Genomic DNA, 13,528 nt, shown 5'->3' with positions numbered 1-13,528 from the left:
CTACGCATTAGCTCAACGTACTTGTTCGAATATCAGAAAATTCCATCTCGAAATTTGGGACATGCCTAGTTACAGCTTGCATATAGAGCAATGGCTTAGTTATGTTATTGAAAATAAAGTAGAACATGTCGTGTTGAGGTCAATTTTTTATAAATTGGTGTACACATTGCCTCAATTTTTCTACACTTGCTCGTCATTGATAACACTGGAGTTGATGAGTTGTGTGTTTGATAAAGGAGCTGTTATATCGTGGAAATCTCTGAAGACTGTGAGTTTTAAGATGATGAAGTTAGACGATTAAGCAATAATGCAGTTACTATCAGGTTGTCTTGCTTTGGAAACTATGGAACTGGAATTTTTTCATGGTTTTCATCATCTTGAAATTAACAATTCAAATTTAAAAACACTGAAGTTGGACATGGCTTGGCCTTTGTATGAAGATGCAGATCATTCGTTGGAAATTGTTGTACCATATCTTCAGCATTTGAAGATTTAAGGATGTATTCATTATTTTGAGTATAGGCTAGTAAATGTATCTTCCTTGGTCAGTGCTGAGCTTACTTTTTATATTAGATGTGTGAGTCAGCTCCCACGTGGTTTTGTATATGTTGAGGATGACAATTGTCGTGATTATCATCATGTTTTCTGGAAACTCGTCCAAGATTATCTTCGAAAATTGGGACATGTAGCAGAGCTAACAATTGGGACTTGGTTTGCAGAGGTTTCTTATTGACTCAAAAATTACTTTAGTTGCTCTATTTGGTTTTTAGCAAACAGTTGCAGAGTGCAATCTAATAGCTTTCACACACACACATACACACACACACACACACACACACACACACATATATATATATATTGCAAGTTTTCTGTCAACTATTGAAGACATGTATTTCCTTTGTTATACTGGCAAAAGATTATTTAGGAAAATAGCATTTTCTATGTTTTTGTTGCTCTATTTGATTTTTAGCAAACAATTGCAAGATGCAGTATAGTGTAATTGAAAACTTTTGTACACATGAAAGATTCTGATTTTCTATGTTTCAGTCGCTTAAAGCTTTTAGGTATTTGCTTTTGTCATTGAACGGTAAACTTATCTGTCTAACATGCATTATTTTACTTTTATTGTTTCTCTTTCTCTGTTGTTGACTAATTTCATTGGGATTACTGCACCAGGTCCTTTTTATGCTGCAGCTTGATGGAGTGCAGCTTCCAGAATTGAAATGCAAGTATCTAACGCTAAAGTTGTACATAACAAAGTGTAATTTATATGAAGTAGCTAGCCTTTTACGGGCCTCGCCTCATGTGAAGACACTCAACATAGACATGGAAGTTGACTTGGAAGCTAACGTAACTTCCCACACCTTTTGCTCTTCTTCCTACATCCATTTCACTTTTATCATGATTTTCTTCTCTTGCTTTTGTGCAACATAAGTTTTTCTTGAGAGTTGGATCTTTATTTGATCCAGATTGTCCATATCAAGGAAAATTGCCGCTATGAGTCATGTTATTTGCGCCAAGGAGATAATATCGATCTGGAGAGTTGGATTTCGAACTATGCATTTCCCAGTCTCAAGAGTGTTAATATTATCTGCTCCACTGGGATGTGTCAAATGGAGCAGCATGATAAGCTTTTTGAACTTTCAGAATTTCTGCTAAAAAATGCAATGATTTTGGAGAAGTTCGTGATCATAGCAAAGAGAGCACACTGCTGCTACTGTTTAAAGAACTGTGTGTCCCAATATTCATCAGGATTGGCTGCAAAATTATTAGGTTGCCCAAGACCCTCCACCAATTTTACAATGATTTTTGCTGAGTCAGATTTTCCACGAGCACAACGCAGCTGGTTTTGTTTCTTTGGACACCAGAGATGGTGCTTTATATTTGATCTTTTGATTTACTGCTGGTGATTATGAGTTTTTAACTTGTCAACGTAATTAAAATGTTCTTTTTGTAATTTTGCCCTTATGGAATGTCTCGTGTTAGGGATGCTTGGTGTCTCATGAATTATTTTTTGCACTTTATATGTTTTACATGTGCTTGAAATTTTCCTTCAACTTTTGGTGACTCATCAAGATGGGCAGGTCCAGAAACATATCTCTCTGATAATAAGTCTCATGAAATGCTGTGTCATATAGCATCAAAGTTCTGTGATTGGAGATGGTTTCTTTTGTTGGCTTTTTCTTGAAGGAAGGTACTGTCTTTTTACCTCAATCACTTTATAGCTATTGTGATATTAAAGAACTGTTGACTGCCCTTTTGCTTGAGGTTAAAGTCATATAAGAGTGTCTAATTAGACCTTTCTGTTTGATATCCCCGATATCTTTTATCAGGCAGATCTAAGTTGGCTAGAAGCCTAGAACAGATTAAGTTTCTTATCCCTACCCCCCCCCCCACCAAACCCCCCAAACAAACACAACCTCCAAAGATAAGTAATGGCTTTTCCATCTAGCCCCATTCCAATCTCCTGCTTTTGTCGAAAATTGTTAAACTTTCAGCTTCAATTCGATTCTCTTCATTCTCAAATTCATATTCTGTCCTCTTCATCATCATTGTCACTTCTTCAGCATCAGTATTCAACAGCTCTCTGTTTATTGATTAAGTTTACAGTTGTTATGGTGTTGCAAGGTCTGTTATGTATTCTTTGTTTGCAAAGGAGGACCGAAGTTCCTGAAGCTCCGTGCAATCGTGCTGAAAAGTAGATTTCTGTTTTTTCCTGTTTTGGTGTAGATGTGGTTTGATACACATTAAGATAAGTTAGTTGGGAGGTGTTTATACCCTTTCTCTCATCTCATTTTGTTGTGGTCATTCTTTTTATTTGATGTCGAACATTTCTTTTTGTTGGCTTGTACTTCTAATCTCTATCTTGATTTTGCTTGAATTTTCTGATGTGCTTTTTGTTATTCCCTGTTCATACGTTTGACCATTTCATTTGGATTTTTTTGGATGTCCTATTGTTCTTTACTTGACTTACTTTATTTGGTTCGGTTGAACGGATCGATCTCATCTCTCCTTTCTTTTTGGATGAGTACCTCATGGTGGCATCTCATTGATGAGCTGCTTTGCTCTATTTTACCGTGCTTTCTGCCTTTAGTAGTTGCTCAACTGGAATGTTTCAATAGCATTGAATTGAACAAGAATTTCTCTCTGTCTTCCCCCTTTCGTTTTTATTTGAATGGAAAATGGCAGCATATGGTATAGCCAGTTTTTGGACTGGTCATTCAAAAATAGCCAGCGTTTACGAAGTCGATGAAAAATAGCCGTTATTTTGCTGCAACAGAGACCGGTCCAGCATAATATACGTTCGGTGCACCTGTGTATGAACTCCAGCATATTATGCTGGACCGATATACTTTGCTCACTCCAGTATAATATATTGGAGACTGGAGCACCGGTGCTCCAAACTCCAGTATATTATACTGGACAATTATACTTGCTGGAACTCCACTATATTGTGTTGGAGTTCTAGTGTACTTATGCTGGAATTCTATCATATTATGCTGGAGTTCAGCATACTTATCCTGGAACTCCAGTATAATATACCGACGTATTTTCTGGGTTTTGAACAGTGTTTTCGCTAAGATTTATCTTTACATAAAAAGTTGTTAAATTTTGATTACTTTTGAAATTGGGCTATTTTTGAACAATCAATTGTAAATTTGGCTATTTTTGAATTTTTCCCGCATGCTCATGGGTATGTGCATTCTCCATGTTAGCAGTAGTGGATCCAAAGGAAAACATATTTTAGTTACGGTTGTGTTGAAGTAGAAAGAAGAGAAGGCCAATAAATAGGAACATGAGCGGAGGATCCGAACTCTTAACTTGTTCTACGACTACCTTTTCATCATTTGGTGGCATATCGATCATATCGTTTTACGTTCAAAATTGAAAATATTGATTTTATCTTTGTAATAATAAATGCTAGTAAAAGGAATATTGAAGTAATTATACTACTTGAAGTTATTAGTGTTCAATATTTTTAGATGTTTTTAAAAATTGGACTAGAGAGTATAAATTTAGAGCTTTGATATTTTCTTTATTAAGCCTGTGTTCTCATCTTTGATATCATCTGAGTAACGAAAGGGAAATTTTCGTTCCTATACCATATAAGAAATTATATTACCAAATATGTTCATAGTTTGCATATTACCTTTCATGCTAATAGTATTTCTACAAAATATAGACAATGCATTAAAGAAGGAATCATTGTAGCTGTAGGATTCTTTATTTAGACGCGCTTAAATTGGGGAATTAAACATTCTTCCAGATCTTCCACAACGCAAATCACACATATTCATAATTATCATCGGCTTCGTTTCAAATTTTCCATACTCTGTTTTTGCGATACACTCTGTTTCAAGCTTTTTTCTAATTTCACAAATCAAAAACGACTAAATCTTCTACAATTCTTCTGCATCAAACGCAATTATGTCCAAAATCCCAATTATGCTACAACTGAATGGGAATTGGGATAACTATGAGAGATTTAGAGAATTTCAGGTCGATGGCATTGTAGTCGATGAGGATGCGAGTTATAGTCTATTGATTTCTACAATAACACAACAATTAATGATCGATTCATCCGAAAAAATTATAGAAATCAAATTCATTGTCAACGAGCATTGTCCTCCAATGGAAATTAGGAACGATATGGGTGTTCTTGTATACATGGAAACGAAAAAGGAAAAAAAAAACTTAGGATCATATCTGCTATGTATAACTGTTCGCGATTTCAATATGGAATTGAGTATCACCCATGAGAACACAGATGCAGGTGTGTGATGTTAATTTTTCTATCAAATTCTGGTTGTATGTCAATGTACTACACTTGATCTACATTTTATCTACAAATAAACTACATGTCAGAGTAAATATATATATATAAGTATGGATTTTCATAATATCTACAAAATTTCTACATTTATTCTACAATAAACTACATATCGTTTGAAAAATTAATATGAAATACAGAATTTTAACCTTTCTACAAATTATCTACAAAATTTATACAAACTGTTCATAACAGTATTTATATTTATTTTCATGCAGGTTTGTTTGGAACACTAAAGTTACTTGATATGCCAACATCTCCCGTTATAGAGGAATATGAAAGTATAATAATAACAGATAGTACACCAAGTTCTATTGAAGTAGGACAAGTATACCAAGACAAGGAAGCAATTGCAACTGCAATGAAGCACTATTCTGTCATGTACAAGTTCCAATTCAAGGTTAAAAGATCTAGTGCTAGAAGATATGAACATATGAATGGTCAAAGATCATTATTTTTTTAATTTTGTAGTTTATTTGTAATTTTTTACTTCTTCAGTTTTTTCTTGTGATAATGTTTATCAGAATTGTAGATGAATTGTAGTTATGTTGTATATAGATTGTATCATGTGATCGTTTAAGCTAAAACAATTTTTTTCTTTATAAATCTACATTTTAAACCAGTGTCTAAATTGTATTTATTTTGTAGCTACTGCCTGATATGTGTTGGTGAAAACTGTACATGGCACTTCAAGGCAACTAGCATAAATTATTCTGCAATGTTCAAGGTCAGAAATTTCAACAGCCAGTACACATGCTTTTTAATGGACAATACATTCATACAACGCAAACCTACTGCCAAGGTAGTTGGTAGCATGGTTATTCCAAAATATTCTGATCCTAAGATAATTTACACACCAAAAGACATACAAGTTGACATGTTGTCTGAACACGACATGAATCTAACCTACATGCAAGCTTGGAGAGCAAAGGAAAAGACTTTACAGTTTTTGAGAGGTCATCCTGCTGACTCCTATAGCAAATTGCCTAGTTATTTGTATATTCTAGAGAAGACTTTTCCGGGGTCTGTAGTTAAATTGAAGAAGACGGACGGTGACTGCTTCTTTTATGTATTTGTTGAGATTTGTACGTCAATCAGTGGTTGGGAATATTGTAGGCCAGTTGTAGTAGTTGATGGGACCTTCTTAAAGTCAGCATACAGGGGAATAATACTAACAGCTAGTACAATGGATGCATCAGGTATTGAAGTTTTATTGTAGAAATATTGTAGAAAAATTGTAGTTTGTACATATATATGCCTTCTTCTGCATTTTTCCTGCAGCCAATTAATTGTTTTTTGCCACATAATGTAGGTACCATATTACCATTGGCATATGTTGTTGTTGATTCAGAGAATGACGCATCATGGAAGTGGTTTTTTGAGCAATTCAAACTCGCATATGGTGAACGACCAAATATGTGTGTTGTTTCGGATCAGAATGAGAGTATCTTGAAAGTAACATCTATTGTTTATCCCGGCATGCCACATTATTCTTGCATGTGTCATATTTGGACAAATATACGGGCAAAGTTCAAGAAGGGACATCTTAAGTTAAGTGAATTATACTTTTCCACGGCACGGTCATATACCCTGGATGAATTTAGTGAAAGGATGTCAAAGATTGAACAGATTGACCCTCATGTTAAAGCATACTTATACGATATTGGCTATCATGGATGGTCTCGAGTATATGCTACGGTGAACAGAACTTGGACTATGATATCAAACATTGCAGAGTCGTTGAATGATGTAACAAAATATGCAAGAGAGCTGCCGATAGTAGAACTATTAGAGTATATGAGGACCCTTCTTGAACGTTGTACGAAGGAAAAGTTATTGAAAGCAAAGGTTACATTCACATACCTTGGGTTCAAATTCAACAAAGAGTTGGATGACAACAAAACATTATCGCACAAGCTTAGAGTAAGATCTGATCATTTATTGAATCAGATTAATTTATACAGAACAATGTAGATATATTATAGATATTTTGTAAATAGTTTGAGTTTAACCGTATATGAATTGTTTTTTTGTTTATAATGTAATCGTAGGTGAGGGCTTCAATAGACTACATCCATACAGTACTAGATGGTGTGAGGCGCTATATTGTTTATCTTGAAAACAAGAGATGTAGTTGTAGGCAATTCCAGCTTGACGAACTTCCTTGTCCACATACTTTGGCTGCTTTAAGATACAGGGATGAGTCTTTTGAACAATATTGTTCTCCTTATTACACAAGGGCGAACCTCTTGCGTACTTATGAAATACCAGTAAATCCCCTGGCTGATGAAAGCAAATGGAATGTGCCACAACATATAACTGAAGAAGTAGTAAATCCACCTAAAGGAGGGAAAAGGCAGCCAGGAAGACCTCAAAAAGAAAGATATAAAACATATGATGAAATAAATTTAAAGAAGTACAAGGTTTCATGCGGCAACTGCGTAGGAGAAGGGCATAGCAAAAGATCTTGCAAGAATGCACCCAAAAAGAAATAAAATTTTATGTAGTTAACATAATATTTCATAAAAATTGTTGGTTAGCTCTGGATAACAGATTTTGATGTGTAATTGTTGAGGTTTTTTAAGATCATAATGTAGTTAGTTAGGATTTTTCTGTATTGAGATGATACTTTCATAGAGTGATTTGTTTATGAATGATTTCTATATATATAATCTACAGCTTTTTTACTATCTCTGGAATCCTTTACACAGTTGTTAATGTGTTTTTGTAGTTTATCTATAATAAAACTACAAAAATACATTAACAGGAATTTACAGAGTATCTACATTATAAATCAGTAAGAAAGTAGTTAAAAACTTAAAATATTGTAGATGAAGTATTGTTTACATTCAACAAATGAATATAAAAGAAACAAAACACACTGCTAAATATAATCTACCAATTATCTACAAAGACAACTATCCGCAATATCTGTAGCTGACATAATAGCTAGATTATAATTCAGGTAGAAAGAAGCTATATTGTGAAAATAATGTAGATCAGGTACTTTATACATTCAACAAATTGAATTTAAAAGCAACAAAATATTTAGTTACTGATTTTTACACTTTATCTACATAAAAAAAACAAAATAACTACATATTTTTTCGTTGACAGAATAACTACATAAAAGTTCAGTTGGAAAGGACTTATATGCTAAAAATAATGAAGATCAAGTAGTGTAAAGATTCAACAAGTGAATATAAAACAAACAGAATGTTTCCATTTGAACTACTATACTGGATAAGAAAAAAGAAACAAAGGCTACTATAATTGTAGCGCAAGTCTGCTACAATTAAAATAACAAAAATTATTCAAAAACTTGTCTACCATCTTTCTTCTAAACTAGCATCAACTAAACAATTGTACTACATCTTCCATACAAAACATTACAACTATTTCCTCTTCCTATGGACTCGTGTTTTCTCATTCAAAGCTGGTGCACCTTTTCTCCTTGCCAATTTGCTTGTCACCTCACTATCACTAATTGCCCCATGCTCCTACTTCTTTCTAGAATAGTCCCAAAGTAGCTCTCCATAACGTCTACAGTGTTGGCCAATATCAGAAAGGTTTTCTGCCGAAATTGATAACTCTCCAAGACTAACATACTCTGCAAAGGCAGCAACAAATACACCACTAGGGGTGTTCATGGTTCGTTTTGGATCGGTTTTTTCCTAAAAAGAAACCAAACCAAGTAAGTCGGTTTTTCAAATATTAGAACCTAAGCAAACCAATTAAGTCGATTTTTTCTCGATTCGGTTTATGTCGGTTTTTCGTTTTTTCGGTTATTTGTCGGTTTTTTCTTAAATATAAGACATACACTACCAAACACACATTTTGGGAACCATATTTTCAACGTAACACTATCAAATCAATTGCCCTTTGAGAAATCTATTATTTACCAAGATATATTGATGATAATTGAATCAAATAGTGATGAATAATTTAAGGACTCAATTAAAAATATATTATTTTAAACATGAAATAGATTCTTACACTTAACAAAATAAAACTACCAATTCAACTAGAATGTAAAGGTAAAGAATCGTACTAAAAGTGCAAACGATTAATATTTACTATAAAATTTTTAAAACTTTCTATAAAAGTGTGTATATATATATGTGTGTGTGTGTGTGTGTGTGTAATAATAAATTTAAAATAGCTACTCCTATATTCGGTTTGGTTCGGGTTTTTTTAATTAAACCATAACCAAACCAAATTTGATTGGTTTTTAAATTTCAAAACCAAAACTAAACCAAAAAGTATTAGTTTTTTTGGCCGGTTTGGTTTGGTTTTTGGTTTGGTTCGGGTTTTTGGATTTTTATGAATACCCTATACACCATAATCGCTGCAAAAGATAAAAAAATATCAATATTTACCAAACCATCAGAAAACAAAAGGGTTAAATGTATAGAAAAAAGAAGATTTTTGTTAAAGTGATCCTTCTTTTTGCTGTGGTATCTCTCAGACGAACCACTGAATGTTAAGAGGGTCGGTAACAGGTTTCTCAATGTATGCCTTTGTATTCTTGAAGTTGATGTCTTTACGCTTCCCATAAAAACCGGTGCATGACAAATACAAAGGGATAATAACAGAAAACTTGTCGACATATGATTCAACAATAGGGTGATTGCGTGAAGAGACCATGGAATCATACGCATAAGACACCTTTCTGCAATGTCAAAAACAACCAACACCCAGTGGAATTTTTTTACAATGTTGACGGACATGATGACATAATCAACTTCATCCCATGCAATATTTGCGAGTAGTCTATACCTCAATATATATTCTGCTACAACGCCCTGGGATTTGACAACAGAAAACTTCTTTTCTTGAGGAGAATTTTTGAACTTTTCATAGATTTGATCAATCCTAGTCTTGAATAAATAATCTGTTGTAGTAAACCTGATCTTGTTGTGGGGACCATACTTGCCTCTTTTCCTCAAGTGATACATTATAACATTAATGTACTGCAACAAAAACATATTCCATTTATACTACAAGTTATCTTCAAATAATTTACACAAAACTACAAAATAACTACAATTCATCAACAAACAGAATACAAAGCATCTACAATTAAAGTACAAATTATCTATAAATTATCTACAAAATATCTACAAATCAAATACATTGAATCTTACCGAGTCATTGAGGACTTGTCCTGAGTGTGCCAGGGAAAAGAATCACTCCTTCTTGTCAACCTTTTCCACTCCAAGCTCCAACCATGGCTTAATTTGGTTGTCCTTTATAGAATATAAACAAATAGAATTTAAAATAAAATTGTTGCATGAAGTGGATGTGGAAAAGATGAATACTGGAATAAAAGGGTCAAATTGTGCAACCTAACCTCTTTGGACCTATGTCGGTACCGTGGTATAACCACTTGTGGAATTGCTCCAACAACTCAGGGTCTACATTGTGACCAATAACACTAGTAAATGGGTGTTTGAGGTGAATAATTTGAGGTCCAACCGAGGTGCTTCCACCAGAACTGTATAAAGGGAGAAATGGTGATCGGGCATGCTTTTCCGGTTGCCTTGTTTTACCTTGATGCACGAGTGTTGTTTCATCTTGTATAGGCTCGCCGAACTTAACCAACTGGGAGAAGTTATCAGGCAACTCAAAATCGTCAAGCGTAACCTCCTTCGTCTCACCTTCGGAGTCTTCTGAATCACCTACATTCACATACCCTGCCTCTTCACCTACATTGTCATCTTTCGGATTCTACTGTTCTCTTTCAGCTGCTACTGTCACTCTGTGAATTGGAGATTGTGCATGGATATTTTCCCTCTCTGTAACACCATGTATATCTAATTTAATAGAATGGTAAAAATATTGAAACATAAAGAAAATATCTCTGAATACAATTTCATACCTGCATTCTCTTCATCAACTGCCACTTCAAAATGTGTATATAAATCAACACGTGCTGGATGATTTTCTTCACCAAGTGCACCTTTAACATGTTCTGTTTTTTCATTAAAAATGTTAAATCATACTGGATAGTATTGGCTTGAAAATTTATGAAGATATGTAGGTGTGTTATAAGATCTACATAAATCTGTAGAGCTGTGCCAATATGTTGGATTTATTTGTATATATTATGTATATATAATGTAGAAAAATTGTAGTTATGTTGTAGATAACTTGTAGATATTATGTAGATAATTGTAGATAAACTGGAGATATATTGTAGATACTTGTTTTGCTGGGTCTGACCTGCACTGGTTCACCTCTATTGAACTGAAATTGCTGATTGTTCTTGTCTTTTGGTTGGTTAGTATTTTTGGTTGAACTCCCAACAAACTGAAAGTTTTATATTAGTTAGGATATATATTTTAGAGGTGACAAATAGTTTTGTTAATAGGATTAAAATTCAAATGTTACCTTTGCATCAACTTGATCATTTAGACTGTTTATCACCTGTAAAATAGTCTTGACTGACTCTTTTATTAGGTCTCGAAGGCTACCTAGTTCTTCAAATACATCTTTCCTAAAATCTTCAAGCTTTTCATCGACCTGCATAATTAAAAAAATACATAGTTAACTTCAGAAATATGTCTTAAAATACATTAAAAAAATAAATGCACTATTATATATACATCACAACGCTGTTTAGGAATACATGTTACCTTCTCAACACCTCTTTTAACTTTCTTATTTTACGAAGAATAAACTCCTTTTCCTCTTTTCCAATTGATTCTTTGGGTTCCAATGGAGGATCATCAACTTTGGGATCCTCATAAACATGTTCAACCTCTTCAATTATGTACTCAACTTTATCAGGCAAAGAGATCACTGAAAGCTCTTCAGGTGATTCATTTATGTTGGTGAACTGAATGATGAAAAAAATAAATTAGCTTGATTAAGGCAGAATATGTATACAAATTGTAGATATTTTGTAGGTAAATTGTATTATCATAAATAAAAACCATTTACCTTCATCCATTCAGGCTTGATCATTCTTTCTTCAATTGCAGCTAACCAAATCTGACCCTTACTAACTGACCAGTTAAGTATGCGAGGGATTGAATTAGAAATCCTTGTAGCTATATCAATGTTAACGGAGGAGCAACACTCATAGAACCATACTTGTATGGATAGTGGGAATCCTCGAATGAGATAAGAATGAACGAAAGGATTTAGCCTGTGCCTAACTGATTTAATCAACTGCCTGTAAGACTGAATACCCCATGGAAATGACTCGTACTGATCGGATTCCACTAAATAAAACCTAAAATGATCTACCAACCCAATATGGTCTCTCTCTGAAGGACAAATGAAGAATTCTATGAGATATAGAATACATAACTTTACTGCATCCTCATCATTTACCCAACTTTTGTTGGTTAGTATCTGTTTTAGGCATGTCTTCTCTACTTTTACCTTGTTTGGAAAGTAACTGCTCATTATCTTACTAACATAATTAGGAGTGTAACCAAAGTCTGTCACCTCGGTATGACATCTAAGACCAGTTATTACTGCAAACTCTCTCAAGCCAAAATTTAACCTCTCACCTTTTAACTCAGCTGAAAAATAGGAAGCATCGGATGAATTCAATTCATACTTCATAAGAAGATGAATAGCTTGATTTTACATGCATAAATTGAAAAATGACAGTAAATAACCTAAGCATGTCTTCTTGAATAGCTTCAAATCATTTGGAGACAAAAGTGCTTTAATTTGGCTAGGAATGCTAGGGTCACATAATGTCTGGAATCTAAGCACCTCATAATCAACATTATGGGATGCAAAAAATGTTCATTCTGCAAAATTCAAAAAATATAATCTAACATTAATACAGTGATTAAAAAACATAGATCCATTTGCATTTTATCTACAAAATAACTTAAAAAATATACAAAATAACAACAATTTTAAACAGATCAACAAATCCACAATTAATCTTCAAAATTAAGACAAATAATTGCACATTAATTCAATGCTTAAAAACATAGATCCATTTACAATTTATATACAACATTTCTACAAAAAATTTACAAAGCAAAAACAACACAGATTATGTAGATTTTTAACAACTAAAACAAGCGAAATAACTAGTGAAGAAATACTAAATTCTTACCTTCACCAATGACTATTTTCGAACATTTTTAGGAGATTTAACACTAGAGGTTTTTTTTGAATTTTTCTTCTTTTTGGGAGTTTTTGCACTGGGAGCCACCTTCGCTTTCTTTCCAGGTTTACTGATAGACACATCTTCTACAAAATCATCATCAAACACTATCTCTTTTCGTTTCCTATCCATATGTTTGATTGGCCTCGAAGATTCTCCAACATCGAAATCATGTTTTTGTTTAGTTCTAGCTTCAGCCCTGATTTGACGCAGAGAAAGACTATGCTTCATATCGCATGTGCGGATTTCCCTTGCTTTTTGGGTGAATGTGGTGATAATACACCCAAATCGAAAGAAGGTATATCAGCTTCTAGAGCTTTTTTAGGGCTGTGCTTTGAAGGTTTGTTCTTCTTCATTGAGAAATTTTGAAGCTGAAGGTAAATGGTAGGGGGTTACATATGTTTCTCTGGTTTAGCAGATGGAATAATGGTTTGAAATGTGGGTGTGAGGTGATATGTGGGTGAGGGTGTGTGTTTGGGAGAGAGAAACGTCGGGGGGGGGGGGGGGATTTTGAGAAATATACGGTACCATTAATTTAGGAGTGATATACTGTACAA

At 33.8% G+C, this 13,528-nt stretch overlaps 2 protein-coding genes across 2 annotated transcripts; both read left to right on the top strand.

The window, feature by feature from the left end:
- The first annotated feature begins 499 nt into the window (after window positions 1-499).
- On the top strand, window positions 500-2,046 carry LOC104229519 (uncharacterized). Its single transcript, XM_009782172.2, has 3 exons — window positions 500-721; window positions 1,177-1,350; window positions 1,470-2,046. Exons 2-3 carry the CDS (start codon window positions 1,186-1,188, stop codon window positions 1,908-1,910), a joined length of 606 nt encoding a protein of 201 aa, XP_009780474.1. The 5' UTR covers window positions 500-721; window positions 1,177-1,185; the 3' UTR covers window positions 1,911-2,046.
- A 389-nt stretch (window positions 2,047-2,435) lies between these two features.
- Window positions 2,436-7,326, top strand: LOC104229522 (uncharacterized). The gene is made up of 6 exons (XM_009782174.2): window positions 2,436-2,628; window positions 5,050-5,231; window positions 5,330-5,370; window positions 5,480-6,030; window positions 6,144-6,754; window positions 6,883-7,326. Exons 1-6 carry the CDS (start codon window positions 2,436-2,438, stop codon window positions 7,324-7,326), a joined length of 2,022 nt encoding a protein of 673 aa, XP_009780476.2.
- The last annotated feature ends 6,202 nt before the right edge of the window (window positions 7,327-13,528 follow it).

The sequence above is a fragment of the Nicotiana sylvestris genome, chromosome 10 (assembly GCF_000393655.2).
Source record: "Nicotiana sylvestris chromosome 10, ASM39365v2, whole genome shotgun sequence".
Taxonomy (NCBI): Eukaryota; Viridiplantae; Streptophyta; class Magnoliopsida; order Solanales; family Solanaceae; genus Nicotiana; species Nicotiana sylvestris.
The sequence above is the reverse complement of the archived record's forward strand: the minus strand, read 5'-3'. Positions and strand labels throughout refer to the sequence as shown.